Genomic DNA, 14,784 nt, shown 5'->3' on the forward strand with positions numbered 1-14,784 from the left:
ATTTTCTGCATTCTATGCAGTAAACTTTTTTCCTTGTTGTGCAAAAGAAAGCTGTAATATGACACTGACGTTCTCATCTCTGGGATTGATTTTTTCAATTGGATTTGATAGATACTGCCCAGATTAATATTTAATGTTTTTGTATAATTTGAAAAATAACAGTAGACTAAGACACAAGTGCACTTTAGAAACAATCTGAACTGTCAAACTTTAGTCCACTTAAAACAGAGGATTGATTCATTTAAAAAAAATTTTTTAATGTTTATTTATTTTTGAGACAGAGAGAGACAGAGCATGAATGGGGGAGGGGCAGAGAGAGAGAGGGAGACACAGAATCGGAAACAGGCTCCAGGCTCCGAGCCATCAGCCCAGAGCCCAATGTGGGGCTCGAACTCACGGACTGCGAGATCGTGACCTGAGCTGAAGTCCGACGCTTAACTGACTGAGCCACCCAGGCGCCCCTGGATTGATTCATTTAAAATGGAAGATCAAGAACTAAGAAGTTTTGTCTTCTTTTTAATATGATAAAGTTTGAAATGAGAAATATTTAAAATACAAAATAGAGTATAAAATAAAATAGGATTTTGTAATTTTATGGAAGCATATTATAATAATTGTATCAAGTGATGTTATGCTTGGCTTTTCAATTATTAATAAATATTTTACTTACAAACAAGAAAATGTCATGGTAAGTTATTTTGCTATCATAGATGATTTTCTAAGAGTCTCAAATCTTATTTTTTTTATTACCAGGATATGATTTATTTTCATTATATTGTATTGTGGTAGGAATGGATGTAGTGGAAGCAAATAACAATGAGAGGAAGGTATGAATATTAGTAAGGAGAATAATGACCCATGTGTGTAGGAATAAACATCAAGTACAAAGTTGTGAAAACCAAAACGATAAAAATAAGACATGTTATAGGACTTTATCATAGAAGATTGTATTAATCAAAGCATCTATAACTTCTAAGATTTGCTGTCAAATTCAAAAATTTTAGTATGCTCCACACCATATTTACTAGCTACACAGTCTTGGCCAGTTTCACTCAGTCTCTACAGCTATAAATGGAACAAAGGTACCTACCTCCAAAGGCAGTGAGAATTAAAGAGGCAGTATACTGTAGTAATTAAAAAAAAATTTTTTTTAACATTTATTCATTTTTGACAGAAACAGAGCACAAGTGGGTAAGGGACAGAGAGAGAGGGAGACACAGAATCCGAAGCAGGCTCCAGGCTCTGAGCTGTCAGCACAGAGCCTGACGTGGGCTTGTACTCACAAACCATGTGTGAGATCATGACCTGAGTCAAAGTCGGTCGCCCAACCAACTGAGCCACCCAGGCACCCCTGTAGTAATTTTTTAAGATGAGCTTATTATTAGAAAAAAACAGGGTTATTTCATGATAATAAAAGAGTCAACACATCCCATAACAGACCTTTAAAATATATGAAATAAGGGGCGCCTGGGTGGCACAGTCAGTTAAGCGTCCGACTTCAGCTCAGGTCATGATTTCACAGCTCGTGAATTCGAGCCCTGCGTCAGGCTCTGCGCTGACAGCTCGGAGCCTGGAGCCTGCTTCTGATTCTGTGTCTCCCTCTCTCTGCCCCTAACCCACTCGCATTCTGTCTCTCTCAAAAATAAACAAACATTAGAAAAAAAAAATGGGGGAACTACTAGAACAGATACTTCACAGAAGAATATAAACGAATGGCTAATAAAGCACATGAAAAGATAATCAAAAGTCATCAGTAAAACACAGATTAAAACTGCCGTGAGATACCACTGCATACACACACAATAATGACTAACGTAAAAAGACTAAAAATGCCAAATAGGGGTACAAAGTCCTGTATATTGCCAATAGGAGTTTAAAATAGTCTGACCATTTTGAAAATGTAATTGTCTGTTTCTTATATGTTTAAACATACACCTGCTCTGTGACTCAGCAATTCCAATTGTAGTTATTTACTCCAGAGAAATAAGAACACATGTCCACAAAAAGACTTCTATCGTAGTATTCAGAGAAGCTTTATTTGTAATAGCCAAAAACTAGAAATAACACAAATGTCTATCAACAGATGAGTGACTATATTTTTGTATAAATACACAATGGAATACTACTTGGTACAGTAAAAAAAAAAAAAAAAAAACTATTGATATACAACTATTGATAACAACTGAGATGAATATCAAAAGCGTTAGGTTGAGGGGCGCCTGGGTGGCTCAGTCGGTTAAGCGTCTGACTTCGGCTCAGGTCATGATCTCGCAGTCCGTGAGTTCGAGCCCCGCATCGGGCTCTGTGCTGACGGCTTGGAGCCTGGAGCCTGCTTCAGAGTCTGTGTCTCCCTCTCTCTCTAACCCTCCCCCGTTCATGCTCTGTCTCTCTCTGTCTCAAAAATAAATAAACATTAGAAAAAATTAAAAAAAAAAAAAGCGTTAGGTTGAATGAAGGTTCTAGACGAGGTATGCGATTCTAATTACATGAAGTTCTAAAAAGTACAAAACGAAGGTATAGTGACAGAAATCAGAGTGTCAGGATTCATTGGAAAAGAACCCAAGAGAACTTCTGGGGGTAAAATGTTCTATATCTTCATTTCTCAGAACTCATTGATCTTCACACTGAAAGTCTGTATTAGTTATGACTCTCTCTACATTTGGATATATTCTCAAGTTTCCATAACAATTTTTAAGTTGATAAAAAATAAAATGATTCTAATAAGGTGCTTTAATGGTTTCCTCTCATTTTCACATTTAACTAAAGTCCCAAATGCCCGGAACAAAATAGACCAGGACCTTGTATTTCACGATGACCCTGCTAGAGCACAATTGCACAACATATAATAAGTGACTGTGAAATTGTTCCTCCCTACATAGGCAGTCTGTCCCCTCCAGACTACAGAAGGATGATAGTGAAAGAGGTCAAGCAAGGGGATTTCTTTGGAAAATGTTACTGAGATACTGAGATGTTTTATCTCCCTCGACTCCAGATAAAGGACAAAAGTGTTTCCGCGTCAACTCAAGCCAATGAGAACACCATTCAGTGAACTTGACGTATAAGCCTAGGACCTCAAACTGTGGTCCACAGATCAGCAGCATGGACATCACCTGGGAGCACGAGAGAAATGCAGAATTTCAACCCCAACCCCAGACTCACTGAACCAGAACCTGCATTTTAATAGTATTCCCCAGGTGACTGGTATGTGCATTAAAGGTTGAGGGACACTATCCTAGAATTTTGGTGGGCATAAGGACTGGAATGAGGAGCTGTGCCCAAGTCACTCTGTGGGCAGTGAAGAGAAGGGAAGAGGGCCTGGGAGCACATTGCACTTTCACCCATGGCAGCCCAGAGCTGTTAGTATTTCCATGACCAAACAAGATCCACACAATGTGCTGTCAGCCTGAGGTTAGTTTGAAGGGGATTTGGCTGCAGAGGCCTCCTTGAGAGCAAAGTAGTCCATGGGAGCTCACTATGAGCTTTGCCCACTCACGGAAACTGCAGCTATACTTTCCTAAAGGTTTTCGGGGGGCAGGAGCTTTGGGGAAGCGAGCAATCACTGAGAAACCGAGGACCCAGGAAAGTGTCCTGTGAGAGAAAGAGACCTGTGCTATTCAGAGTCCCAAAGCCAGACAAGATAGCAAGAGCCATATAAGAATGTCCCCTTACTGCTATTCCTTTTAGACTAGATCCTGAGAGGTTAGAAACTAAGACAATGGAGTAAAGGGGCACAGACAGAAAAAAGAAAAGCAAAGACAACCAAGTTTCCCTCTCCTACCTCGGGTTTCCCAGCTGGAAAAACTCAAGCCTTAGAAGGAGAGAAATTTTCAGTTTAAATGAAATTCAGAAATGTAATTATTATACCAGGTAGGGCATCACAGTTACTGAAACAAGATTGTTCTTTCTAAAAGTAATCACAAGATGCCTAATTATCTTAGAATAACTAGGACATTTATGATACTTGCCTAAGATTTCACCCAAAAGGTAAGAAAAAGGCCAGATTACATATCGGGTTTAAATGGGCAATTGGGAAAAGATTAAATTTATATTCTGTCCACATCTTACTGAGTCTAGCTCATGCAAGAAACTGAAAATATAGTAGGTACTTTAGGGGTGCCTGGGTGGCTCAGTCGGTTAAGCATCTGACCTCGGCTCAGGTCATGATCTCGCGGTCCGTGAGTTCGAGCCCCACGTCGGGCTCCATGATGACAGCTTGGAGCCTGGAGCCTGCTTCAGATTCTGTGTCTCCCTCTCTCTGACCCTCCCCCATACACTCTCTCTCTCTGTCTCAAAAATAAATAAACATTAAAAAAATTTTTTTTTAATGAAAAAAGTTGGAGGTACTTGGGTGGCTGAGTTGGTTGAGCATCCAACTCTTGATTTTGGCTCAGGTCAAGATCGCATGGTTTGTGGGATCGAGCCCCAAATCAGGCTCTGCGCTGACAGCACAAAATATGTTTGGGATTCTCTGTCTCCCTCTCTCTCAGCCCCTCCCCCACTAAAAATAAATAAACATTTTTTTTAAAAAAGAAAATAAGTTGATATAAAAAGAAAACCAAAAGAAACTAGAAATGAAAAACTGAGTCATTGTAATAAAAAAACCTCAATGAACCAATAAACAAAAACTTAAAACCAGCTAAAGAGAGAATTAATGAACTGAAAGATATATCTAAAGAAATTCATTAGACTGTAGCACAAAGAGAAAAGGGGATTGAAAATATGAAAGAGAGATTCAGAGATGAAGGAATGAGATGAATGAGAAAATTCAACATGCTTCTTTCTTTTTTTTTTTTAAGATTCTATTTTTTTAAAGCAATCTCTACATTCCACATGAAGCTTGAACTTACAACTCTGAGATAAAGAGTTAAATATTCCACCAACTTATTCATCCAGGCGCCCCTCAGCATATTTCCAATCAGAGTTTCAGAAAGCAAGACAAGAGGGAATGGGCAGAAGGAAATCATATTTTTAAAAAACTAATGACTAGTTTTCAGAATTGAAAAAGACATGAATTTTTTTTTAATTTTTTTAATCTTTATTTATTTTTGAGAGAGAGATAGAGTGTGAGCAGGGAAGGAGCAGAGAGAGGGAGACACAGAATCTGAAGAGGCTCCAGGCCCCGAGCTGTCAGCACAGAGCCCGATGTGGGGCTCGAACTCACAAACTGTGAGATCATGACCTGAGCTGAAGTTGGACGCTCAACCAACTGAGCCACCCAGGTGCCCCAAGACATGAATTTTTTGATTCAAGAACCACAACTGCTTCAAACAATTAAAATTTGAAATACACACACAGTGAAGTATTAAAGACGAATAAATCTTAAAAGCAGTCCATGAGAAAATACAGACTACTTAGGCTTATAATACTTCTCCCAACAACAATAAAGACCAGGAGAACATGGAACTCCATTACCAAAGTGTCGAGGGAAAAGAGGGGCAACCTAGGATTTAATTTCCAGGTAAAGAATGGTTGAAAACTAAGGGTGAAGTAAAGAGATTTTTCAGATGAAGACCAAGACTCATTAAAAGAACGACTAAAGAGGGGCGCCTGGGTGGCGCAGTCGGTTAAGCGTCCGACTTCAGCCAGGTCACGATCTCGCGGTCCGTGAGTTCGAGCCCCGCGTCAGGCTCTGGGCTGATGGCTCGGAGCCTGGAGCCTGTTTCCGATTCTGTGTCTCCCTCTCTCTCTGCCCCTCCCCCGTTCATGCTCTGTCTCTCTCTGTCCCAAAAATAAATAAAAAACGTTGAAAAAAAAAAAATTAAAAAAAAAAAAAAAAAAAAAGAACGACTAAAGAAAGAAGGAAATTGAACCCAGAAAGAAGTGGTCTGCAAAAAAGCATTTTTACTAAGGTAAGTGGTAAAAACATGAGTAAATCTGAGGAAACATTGTCTGTACCAGATACGAAGCAAAAATAACAACGAGGGAAGAAGGTTGGAAAAAGGAACTAAAATACTAGACAAGAAAAACACGTAAGACAGAGAGTGTCTAGAGAGTGAAAGTGATCCAGAGGAAAAGAGCAAAGAGTAGCTGAGATATTTTGATTAACTTTATATTTTTCTAAGTCAGGTGAAGAGTTGAAAAGTTAAGAGCACAGGGGCACCTGGGTGGCTCAGTTGGTTAAGCTTTGGCTTACCTTTGGCTTCAGTTCCTGGGTTCGAACCCCACATCAGGTTCTGTGTTGACAGCTCAGAGTCTGGACCCTGCTTTGGATTCTGTGTTTCCCTCTCTCTCTGCCCCTCTCCCACTTATACTATCTCTCTCAAAAATAAATAAACATTAAAAAAAAATTTTTTTTTAAAAAAAGAAAAGTTAAGAGCACATACGAAAAGAAAAGAAGTAAAAGTGAATCATGAAAAATTCCACTAATCCAACAGAAGGACAGAGGCAGGGGAGAAACAAGAAAAAAAAAGTATGATTTATGGAAAACAAAAATTAGGATTATAGAAATAAGTCCAAATATATGCATCATTAAAACAATGTAAGCAAAACAATTCCATTAATATAGATTGTAATGGACCCAACAAATCTAGCTATATGCTGTGTGAATGAGATATATTTAAATTATAATGAGAGGAAATACAGAGTAACTAACCAAATACTAACCAAAAAAAAAAAAAAAAAAAAAAAAAAGCCTGTGTAACTATTAATATCAAACAAAAGAGACCATAAGGCAAAAAGTGGTATTTGGGATAAAGAGAATCACCACATATATAAAGGAAATAATTTTCCAAGGAGTTATTTTGCTAAAAAGCAAAGTTTGTCCAATAAAACTGTGTTCTCACCACTTCCATTGCAATCTTTACAGAAGTACTCCTACTGGGAAAAAATAATAACACCTTCTATCCCACCTCACAAATAAATTAGATGTAAGTGACTAAATTTTGTTCTTTTCTCTCTCCTTTTTAATTAACCCCATGGCAATCTAAAAGGTTTAAAGTCACTTAAATTTTTCAGCAATGTCAAAGGAAAAGGATTCACGTTGAGCGCTCATGTTATTGTGTTTATTAAATCCTTATTGCAAAGAGCAGCAAAAGGAATTATAGATTTAAGTGAGGGCTGGAAACACTGCAGGATGGAAACACTGACTCCAGTGTATTAGCAACTATATTAAATATTAAATATTATAAAAGAAATGAACATTTTCAGGCAGAACAGTAGGCAGTTTCAAAAACTAAGTTCCTCTTATGCCAGGTTTCAGATACATGTCTCATAATGCATGGGCATTTGAATTAATTTTCTTTATTTAGTTTTTCTGTTTGTGAAAGAATATAATTTCCCCCATATAAAAAAAAGGGATAATAAAACTTGCTCTACCTAGTGCAGGGTTATTGTGAGGATAAAACTACACAATATGTGGGAAAGCCCTTTGCAAACCTTTCAGTATTATGTAAATGTAAGACATCACTATGAATCCATGGTCCTATGATGAATTGTTAGTATTAAAATGCCTTACCCACCATTTCCTGAACATGCCTGTAAAATCTAAATTTTCTGTTATTGTGCTTTAAGAGTAAAACCTACTCCCATTTATATATTTACACGAATATTAGCAAATCATGGCCCAGTAAAACAGATTTCAGTGTTTACCTTTCTCTCACTGGACACATACACACAACTATGGCTACATGTGTACCCAAAGACAAGGAAAACTCGCTTCAGTATTTAGTGTGAGGACATGCTTTTTCTAAATAATGGGTTCTGTAGTTCATGTAAGCATGACTAGAATATCTTGCTATGCCTTCTCACAGTGGGATCCATTACTGTTATGCAGGTAACGCTGAATTCTAGAGGTAGATAACAGGATTCTGGCAAGAAAAACAATGCAGTCAAAATTGTAGTGAAGAGGGGAAGAGGCAGGATAGGCAGTGGATATGCTATAGCGATGTTCCCTCCAGAAAGCCGTGGCCTTCTCCTTCTGTAGAATCCATGGATCCACACAAAGCCATGGGCAGAAAGTGTAAATGCTGTTGGAGGTAGACAGACCCGTCAGCAATCTGGGTGAAGAAAGCTGAGTTACTGTCAGAAATCTGGGCGAAGAAAGCTGAGTTATATCATCTCTCCAAGCCTCTATTTTCGCCTATATATTAAAAAATAAATAAATAGGGGCAAGGAAGTCTTGACTGAGGTCAAGACTTGACCTTGACTAAACAGGTCCTCAGTCTACAGCCTGGTCTGTGTGCTCTTGCATTGCAGGGGATCAGGGTCTCTACGTAGGCTACCTCCAAGACCTCTGCACTCACACTTGGTCTTAACTACTTGAGCTCAGCCCACAGTTTCTTATCCCTCTGTGGAGTGTCAATCAACTTAGAAGCGATGAGACAACTCTACGGTCTTTGTAAGCGTCCCTTTTGCCATGTCTTCTAATTGCTGGAATCCTCCTGGATCATTGCAGCTGCAAAGGCAGTCCCCACCACCAGGACACTTTTCCAGGTCACCACCAGGGAGATCCTTGGCAACTGGGCCACTGCCTTGTACTGGGGACTCTTCATGCCCCACCTACCACTCAGGACAGCATGCTCTTCACCCACCAGGGATGAGTAAACCAGGCCCAAATCTCCCACCTTACCACCTATTTTTCAACCATCTTTTCCGGTACTACTTTGTGTTACTTCAGACCCTCCAAGAGGCAGATTGCCAAGATGGGACTAGAAATGCAAGAGAATTTGTGGGGTGGCTCTCCTGAGGGAAAATGGGGAGCAAGCTGGAGGAGGCCAGGAGGGCTGTCGGGCTGCAGTGTGGGTCTGACCCCACGAAGGAGGGAGGAAAAGGGGGAGTGTTGGGTAGGAGAGTCTTAGATACAGTCCAGGTCTGAGAGGGATTCAGTGAACCTGATAGGAAGTCCAGCACAGGGTCTCCTGCGTGGCAGAAACGAGCCAGCTTTAGGACCACTGTTGCATCCCCTCACTGGCCCTGAGCAGTCGGTGGAAAACACGTCTCCAGGCAGGCGCGGGCAGATTCTGGGCGGAGGGCAGCTGAGGCAGCCGCCAGCAGGCTCCTCAGAGCAGGAGAGTGAGACCATGCATTTTTGTGGCCACCACAGTGATGGAAAGACCTGACAACATCTCACTGGGCAATCAGTAAATATCACCCCTTGAGGGACAGACCAATAATATCTGCCTCTGGATATGATACCCTGAGGAGGACACTTCAATGTTTCTGTGGTATGTCCACCAAAAATGCATAGCCTGATTTCTAATCATGAGAAAGCATCAACAAATCCATATTAAGGGGCTACATGTAAATAGTGACCAGTCGTTTTCAAAAATCTCAGTGCCACGAAAGACAAAAGCTGAGGAGGTTTTCCAGATGAAAGAAAACTAAAAAGAGCTATGACAGCTAAACTCAGTAGTGACCCTGGATTGGATCCTGTAACAGAGGGAAAAGAATGCCCGCAACATTATTGGGACAATGGATGCAATTGAACTATGCACTGTAAGATTTGATAAAAGCGTTGTATCAATGTTAAAATGTTAAATTTCCTGTATTTGATCATTGTACTGTGATTATATAAGAGGCTATGCTTGATAGGAAAAATATACTCGTGTAGTAAGGCAAAGGGGCATAGTATATGCAACCTTCTCTCAAATGGCTCAGAAAAATAAATTAGGTCAGTTAGAGATAAAGAGAATATGAAGGACATTTTCTGAAAGGTACATGAATTGAGTTGCAGGTACAACTGCCAAATTCGTCAATGGTCAAATACTGAACTGAGACATGAAAAGTACATGAGAGATATTAAAACACGTTGTTAACAGCGGCTGTTCTGGCTTCTGGCCAGCAAGATGACAGAGGTGCTGAGTCGAAGTTTTATGGGGTGGCTATCATATTTCAATCACAGCTATGGGGATTCATTATGGCACTTGCCAGAAACTCCACCCCATTATATGCAATTATCTGCTTTATTTTCATTTTCTTTCTTTCTTTCTTTCTTTCTTTCTTTCTTTCTTTCTTTCTTTTTCTCTCTTTCTTTCTTTCCTTCTTTCTTTCCTGTTTCTTTCCTCTTTCTTTCTTTCTTTCTTTCTTTCTTTCTTTCTTTCTTTCTAAGGAGACCGTTAGATAAGATTCTAATTGTGGGCATATTGACTTTGATCCATTAGTCAGTATTAGCATGCTGGCTTATGTAGAGGGAGTGGGAGCAAGGGGATGGTCAGTCTGCCAGCACACATTTTAAGCTCTATCAACTGAAAGACAGACAGTAGTTCAAGAAGGACATACCCAGACATTTGAGACATCTCTATCAAGCTTTGGTTTTCATAATTCTTACACACACACACACACACACACACACACGGCTTAAAATCTTAAGTTTTACCTCCATTCACCAATGCATCCAGTTTATCTTTTTCAAAGCTTCCTTACATCCATTATCTCCTAGACATTACATCAACCTTATGAACTATTCAGCTCTAAAGATGGGCTGCCTGGGTCTGTGTCCCAGTTCTGGTGTTTACTGTTATGTGACCTTGGACAAGTGATTTAACCTCTCTGTATTCTCAATTTTATTATCCCTGTGTTACAGATAAGGGTTCTGAGGCTTGGAACAGCTTAACAAATTGTCTAAATCACTTGGCAATTTAGTATTAGAGCTGGGAATTTCTATGGAGCTTTCAACTCCCCCTACAAAGATATAAGATTATTTTCCATTAGCACCAGCATTGTGTGAATTCAAGGAATGCTGCTTAACAAGGTGTTGTTTAAAAATAAAAGCCACATTTCTCATTAAGCAGGTTAAACTTAATTTTCTGCCATTACATTCTATTCAGCAAGCATTATTTAGAAGGCAGGCAGCAGGAAGGGAGGATGGGAGAGGACTGTGGGGTCAGAAGCTCCAGATTTGAAGCCATGCTCTGCCCCCTACTCTGCGTTCAGTTTTCTCTTTGGTTTAATGGAAATTCAGATACGTAAGTTGTTAAGTTGGCTGGAATGAGTAGTGATACTACATGTACATAGTAGGCATTCAACCAAATACAGCTTTTAAAGTACATACTATTTTTTGAGTGCTTGCTACTCACCAGGAACCCTGCTGTGCACATGAAACACAGAGACACAGAAAATTTTGTGCCTTTGGGGGCTCACTCTCCAGGAATTTGTAATGGCTCCTCACACAGCAAGGACACTAAGCCAGTTGTATAGACTGCAATTCTTTCCTTCTGAGTATGCTTTTAAGATTTTGTTTACGTCCTTAATTCTCTGAAAATTTTCATTTTCATGCAATAAATTCATCCGATTTTTCCTTTATGATTTACTGATAGCTTTAAACTCAGAAAGCCCTTCTCTGCTTCCTATATCAGATCAATATTCGTCTATATTTTTTTCTAGTTCTTTTACAGGCTTAGTTTTTCACATTTAAATCTTTAATCCATTTGGTATTTACTTGGCTATATGGTTGTAAGGTGCTCAATAATCATCTTTTTAAGACACATTCCTGATAATACTGGTTGATAATATTAGCTTATTTGGTTTGTGCCCATTTCTGTCTCAATAACTTACCCTCTGAGCTGCCTGCTGTGAACGTGAATTGCCACTCTTTGAAAAGGCCAGTGGGGAAGAAATGTTATTTCGTTCAGTTTTATCCCATGTGGTCGCTTCAAATTTAAGTCAGAACAATAAATGCCAATTCTTTTGTTTCAATCCTATAAATGAGGAGGCTTAAACAGAGTATTTTGTAGAAGGGTTAAAGGTCAGGGCCCCCGTAAGCCTAGAAAGTATGAGAGAGGTGACGTCATGTCAGTATCATACTAGCCACGGCCACTCACACCCAAGCTCCCCTCATCTGCCTGTCATCCCTTTCCCTTATGTTCATCTTTTCCAGGTGGACTATGGAACCATTTATGCCAGGGAAATAAAATTCTAGTAGAAGAATCATCACCGACCCACTCACCCCTTCCTCCATCTGTTCCAGGAACAAGACCTGCTCAAGAAAGGACATGGGAAGCAATCTCCACATCAGTCTGGCTGGCAGCTCCAGTGCACCTTCCCCAGAGATCAGACTTGGGTTGGGTGGCCTCACTGTCCAAGAATGTGGGCGTGGCAGTTTCCCCACAGAGCATCCTGCTGGTCGCCCAGGGTCACAGTGCTGGTGTGCATTGTCTTAAGACCATGGTTTGGCCTCTGAGCATATAGTCTGTGCCAGCTGCCCACTGTACCCCTTTGGGCATAGATCCATGGTCAGCCTGCCAATCTTTGAGAGTTCTCCCTCACCATCGATGCCCAGCTGGTCTCCTCTGACTGTGTTGGGAGGTGAGAAGACTCCTAATGGGGTTTCCTACCACCCTGCTGCCTCACATATTCCACATAGTAAGGAAGTGTTACGAGTTTACCATCTGCAATAGTCACAGAGTTGGTTTACTGGAGTCAGAGCTTGCAAGGAGGTATCACTGGGGTTGGTCTTGGCATAAACCACTGACCTTCTCTGCAGGGCTCTGGAAGGAAACAGGCAGATCAGCCCCACGTGCACTCAGGCATTTATAGAACTCCATGCTTTCTTCATTTATGAGGTATGGGCCATGCTACCTTCCCTGCCCTGCCCCCCCCAACCCCCAGTCTTAGTCTACCCTGCCCCAGGAACATTCCTCTAATATGACCACATTTCACTACCACCCCCCAAATCAAGGCAGTGGGGGTAGGCACAACACAGTCCTCTCTGAGCCTCTTAATCAGTTTACCTCCCCACCCCTGAACCCTTGACGTCCCCACACACTGCCCCTGCCTAAGAGAGTCATAAAGTCAAAGCACCTTCTAGCACTTACCTATAAGACCGTCAATTTCAGGTAGCCACACTTAGTTCTGAAACTTAGTGATCCCACACCCAAATCTTGATGGTGGTCATGGGTAGCGGGTAAGGAAGATGGATTCTTCATAAAGTCTCTGTGCAATCTGTAAGCTTCAGACTACAGATGTCAGTCTGGCTTTGTTAGTGGTTACACCCACACATCTTGCCACCTTTATAGACACAAACCATGGCCAGCCTTAAGGTCACAGTACTTCAGTGTGTGTGTGTGTGTGTGTGTGTGTGTGTGTGTGTGTAGGGTAGGTGGAGCTGGATGATGCAGAAACAGAAAGTCTTGGATACGCTTCTTTTAAATATGTGGAAGGAGAAATGCCCATGTGATAGAAATATGCATTAAAGCCATTCAGCCTAATAAATGTATTTCTCTGTAATAGGAGTTATGAAAAGAGACCTTCCCCCCTAAATGCATAGTCCAAAAGCATGAACTCACAAGAAAATGACAGGGTATTTAGCAGAAATGTCTTTTGAGAAAGAAAGAAAAAAAAATACACACACACACACACACACACAGATAGATAAAACACATACGTGAGATCTGGTATATTCCTTAGCGACAGTTTTCACACAAATTCCTCTTTCTGTTTAATTACAGGGAAATGACATCACTGTTTTGTTGTTTTTATCTAGATGATTGCAGCAGTTTTGTAACTAATTTCCCTACTTATCTCACCCAACTCTAATCTATCCTTCGCAGTTCTGCCTTTTCTGGTCTTGTAGCTCCCCATGGTGCTCACAGTCCCTGTGGCCTTGCCTGTCACTTCTCGGTCTTGTCTTCTATTAATTTCCTCAGTACATGACCTACATTTTAACCACCCCAAAACATTTTTCTTAACTGGCTTGCTTCTCCCTCAGATGTCCATGCTTTTGTTCTATCATTGCTTTTATCCAGAAAGCCCTACCCCAATCCCACTCCCACCTTGGCCATCTGGTCAAGCACAATGTATTATTCAAGTCTCAGTTAGCATCATCTTGTTCTCTTTAAGAGGCCTTAATTTATACTTCAGACAGGCAAGAACTTACTGCTATTCTGCTCTTATATAGCACTTGGGGTGCCCTTGTGCTATCCTTGCTTTGTATGTTATTGTCTCTCCCACTAGACACCAAACCTCTTGGGGCCAGAGACCATGGCATTCATTCCTTGCATCCTTAGTACCTAGCACAGTATTGGAAATCAACAAATATATGTGGAATTAATGGTCTTTAACAGCATCACCCTTTTCCATCTGCACATCATGTCATTATCTCCTTTCCCCAAATTAGCAGTGCTTATCACGTCCCTTGCTTAACTTGTCATCTAAGAAACTTTCATGCTTATTAGCCAAGTCTACCTCTCAAACCCCCCAGCTGGAGAAAATTAAATATCGATAACAGCTCCCTGATTTGCCCCCAAAGGCAACCAAGAGCTAAGACCCAACTCACTGTCTTGCTATCATAGATAACACATGCAGGATGGCACAAACACAGGGTGCTAGGTCCAAATGGCATTATTAATACTCTCTCCTCTGGTAGACCCAGCATGGCAGGCTCACAAGTGAGGATGTAAATTCACTTTGTCAAAGCAAACATTCCTCTTGGGGGACATCCGCTCAACCTCGAGGAGAGAATAATGACCACAGCCCACAGGCAGCGGGGGATGAGTAATTTACTGCCGCTAGGCAATTAGTGTTGCTAGAAAAAAAATTGCTTTCATTTAAAATTCTCTTTAAACCATATGTATCATGGCTCATGGGATAATTTATGTATCATTAGAAACTAAGAAACATACATCACCCTAATAAATTGTCTCTCCCATTCACCACAGCCAATAGCTCCCAGGGGTCTTTAAGAAGTCAGAGTTTTGCTGTCCTTGTTATACAAGATGGTGTGGAAATGTTGTATGTGACTAATTTAGCTTCTCATTCACTCCCTGGTTCTCTGGCAGAGACAGATGGCAAGAGAGACATTTGCCACCATTTTTACCCACTGGTTTGCAGCAGCATTTGCTGTAAATGAGC

At 40.7% G+C, this 14,784-nt stretch overlaps 1 protein-coding gene across 1 annotated transcript in view; it reads right to left on the reverse strand.

The window, feature by feature from the left end:
* LPAR3 (lysophosphatidic acid receptor 3) overlaps window positions 1–11,917 on the reverse strand; it is a 99,623-nt gene extending 87,706 nt beyond the window's left edge. Inside the window, exon 1 of the mRNA XM_042952448.1 lies at window positions 11,882–11,917. Coding sequence (XP_042808382.1) covers window positions 11,882–11,893 — 12 coding nt within the window. The 5' untranslated portion in view covers window positions 11,894–11,917. The remainder of the gene's footprint in view (window positions 1–11,881) is intronic.
* Between the last annotated feature and the right edge of the window lie 2,867 nt (window positions 11,918–14,784).

Source organism: Panthera leo, chromosome C1 (assembly GCF_018350215.1).
Source record: "Panthera leo isolate Ple1 chromosome C1, P.leo_Ple1_pat1.1, whole genome shotgun sequence".
In the NCBI taxonomy this organism is placed as follows: Eukaryota; Metazoa; Chordata; class Mammalia; order Carnivora; family Felidae; genus Panthera; species Panthera leo.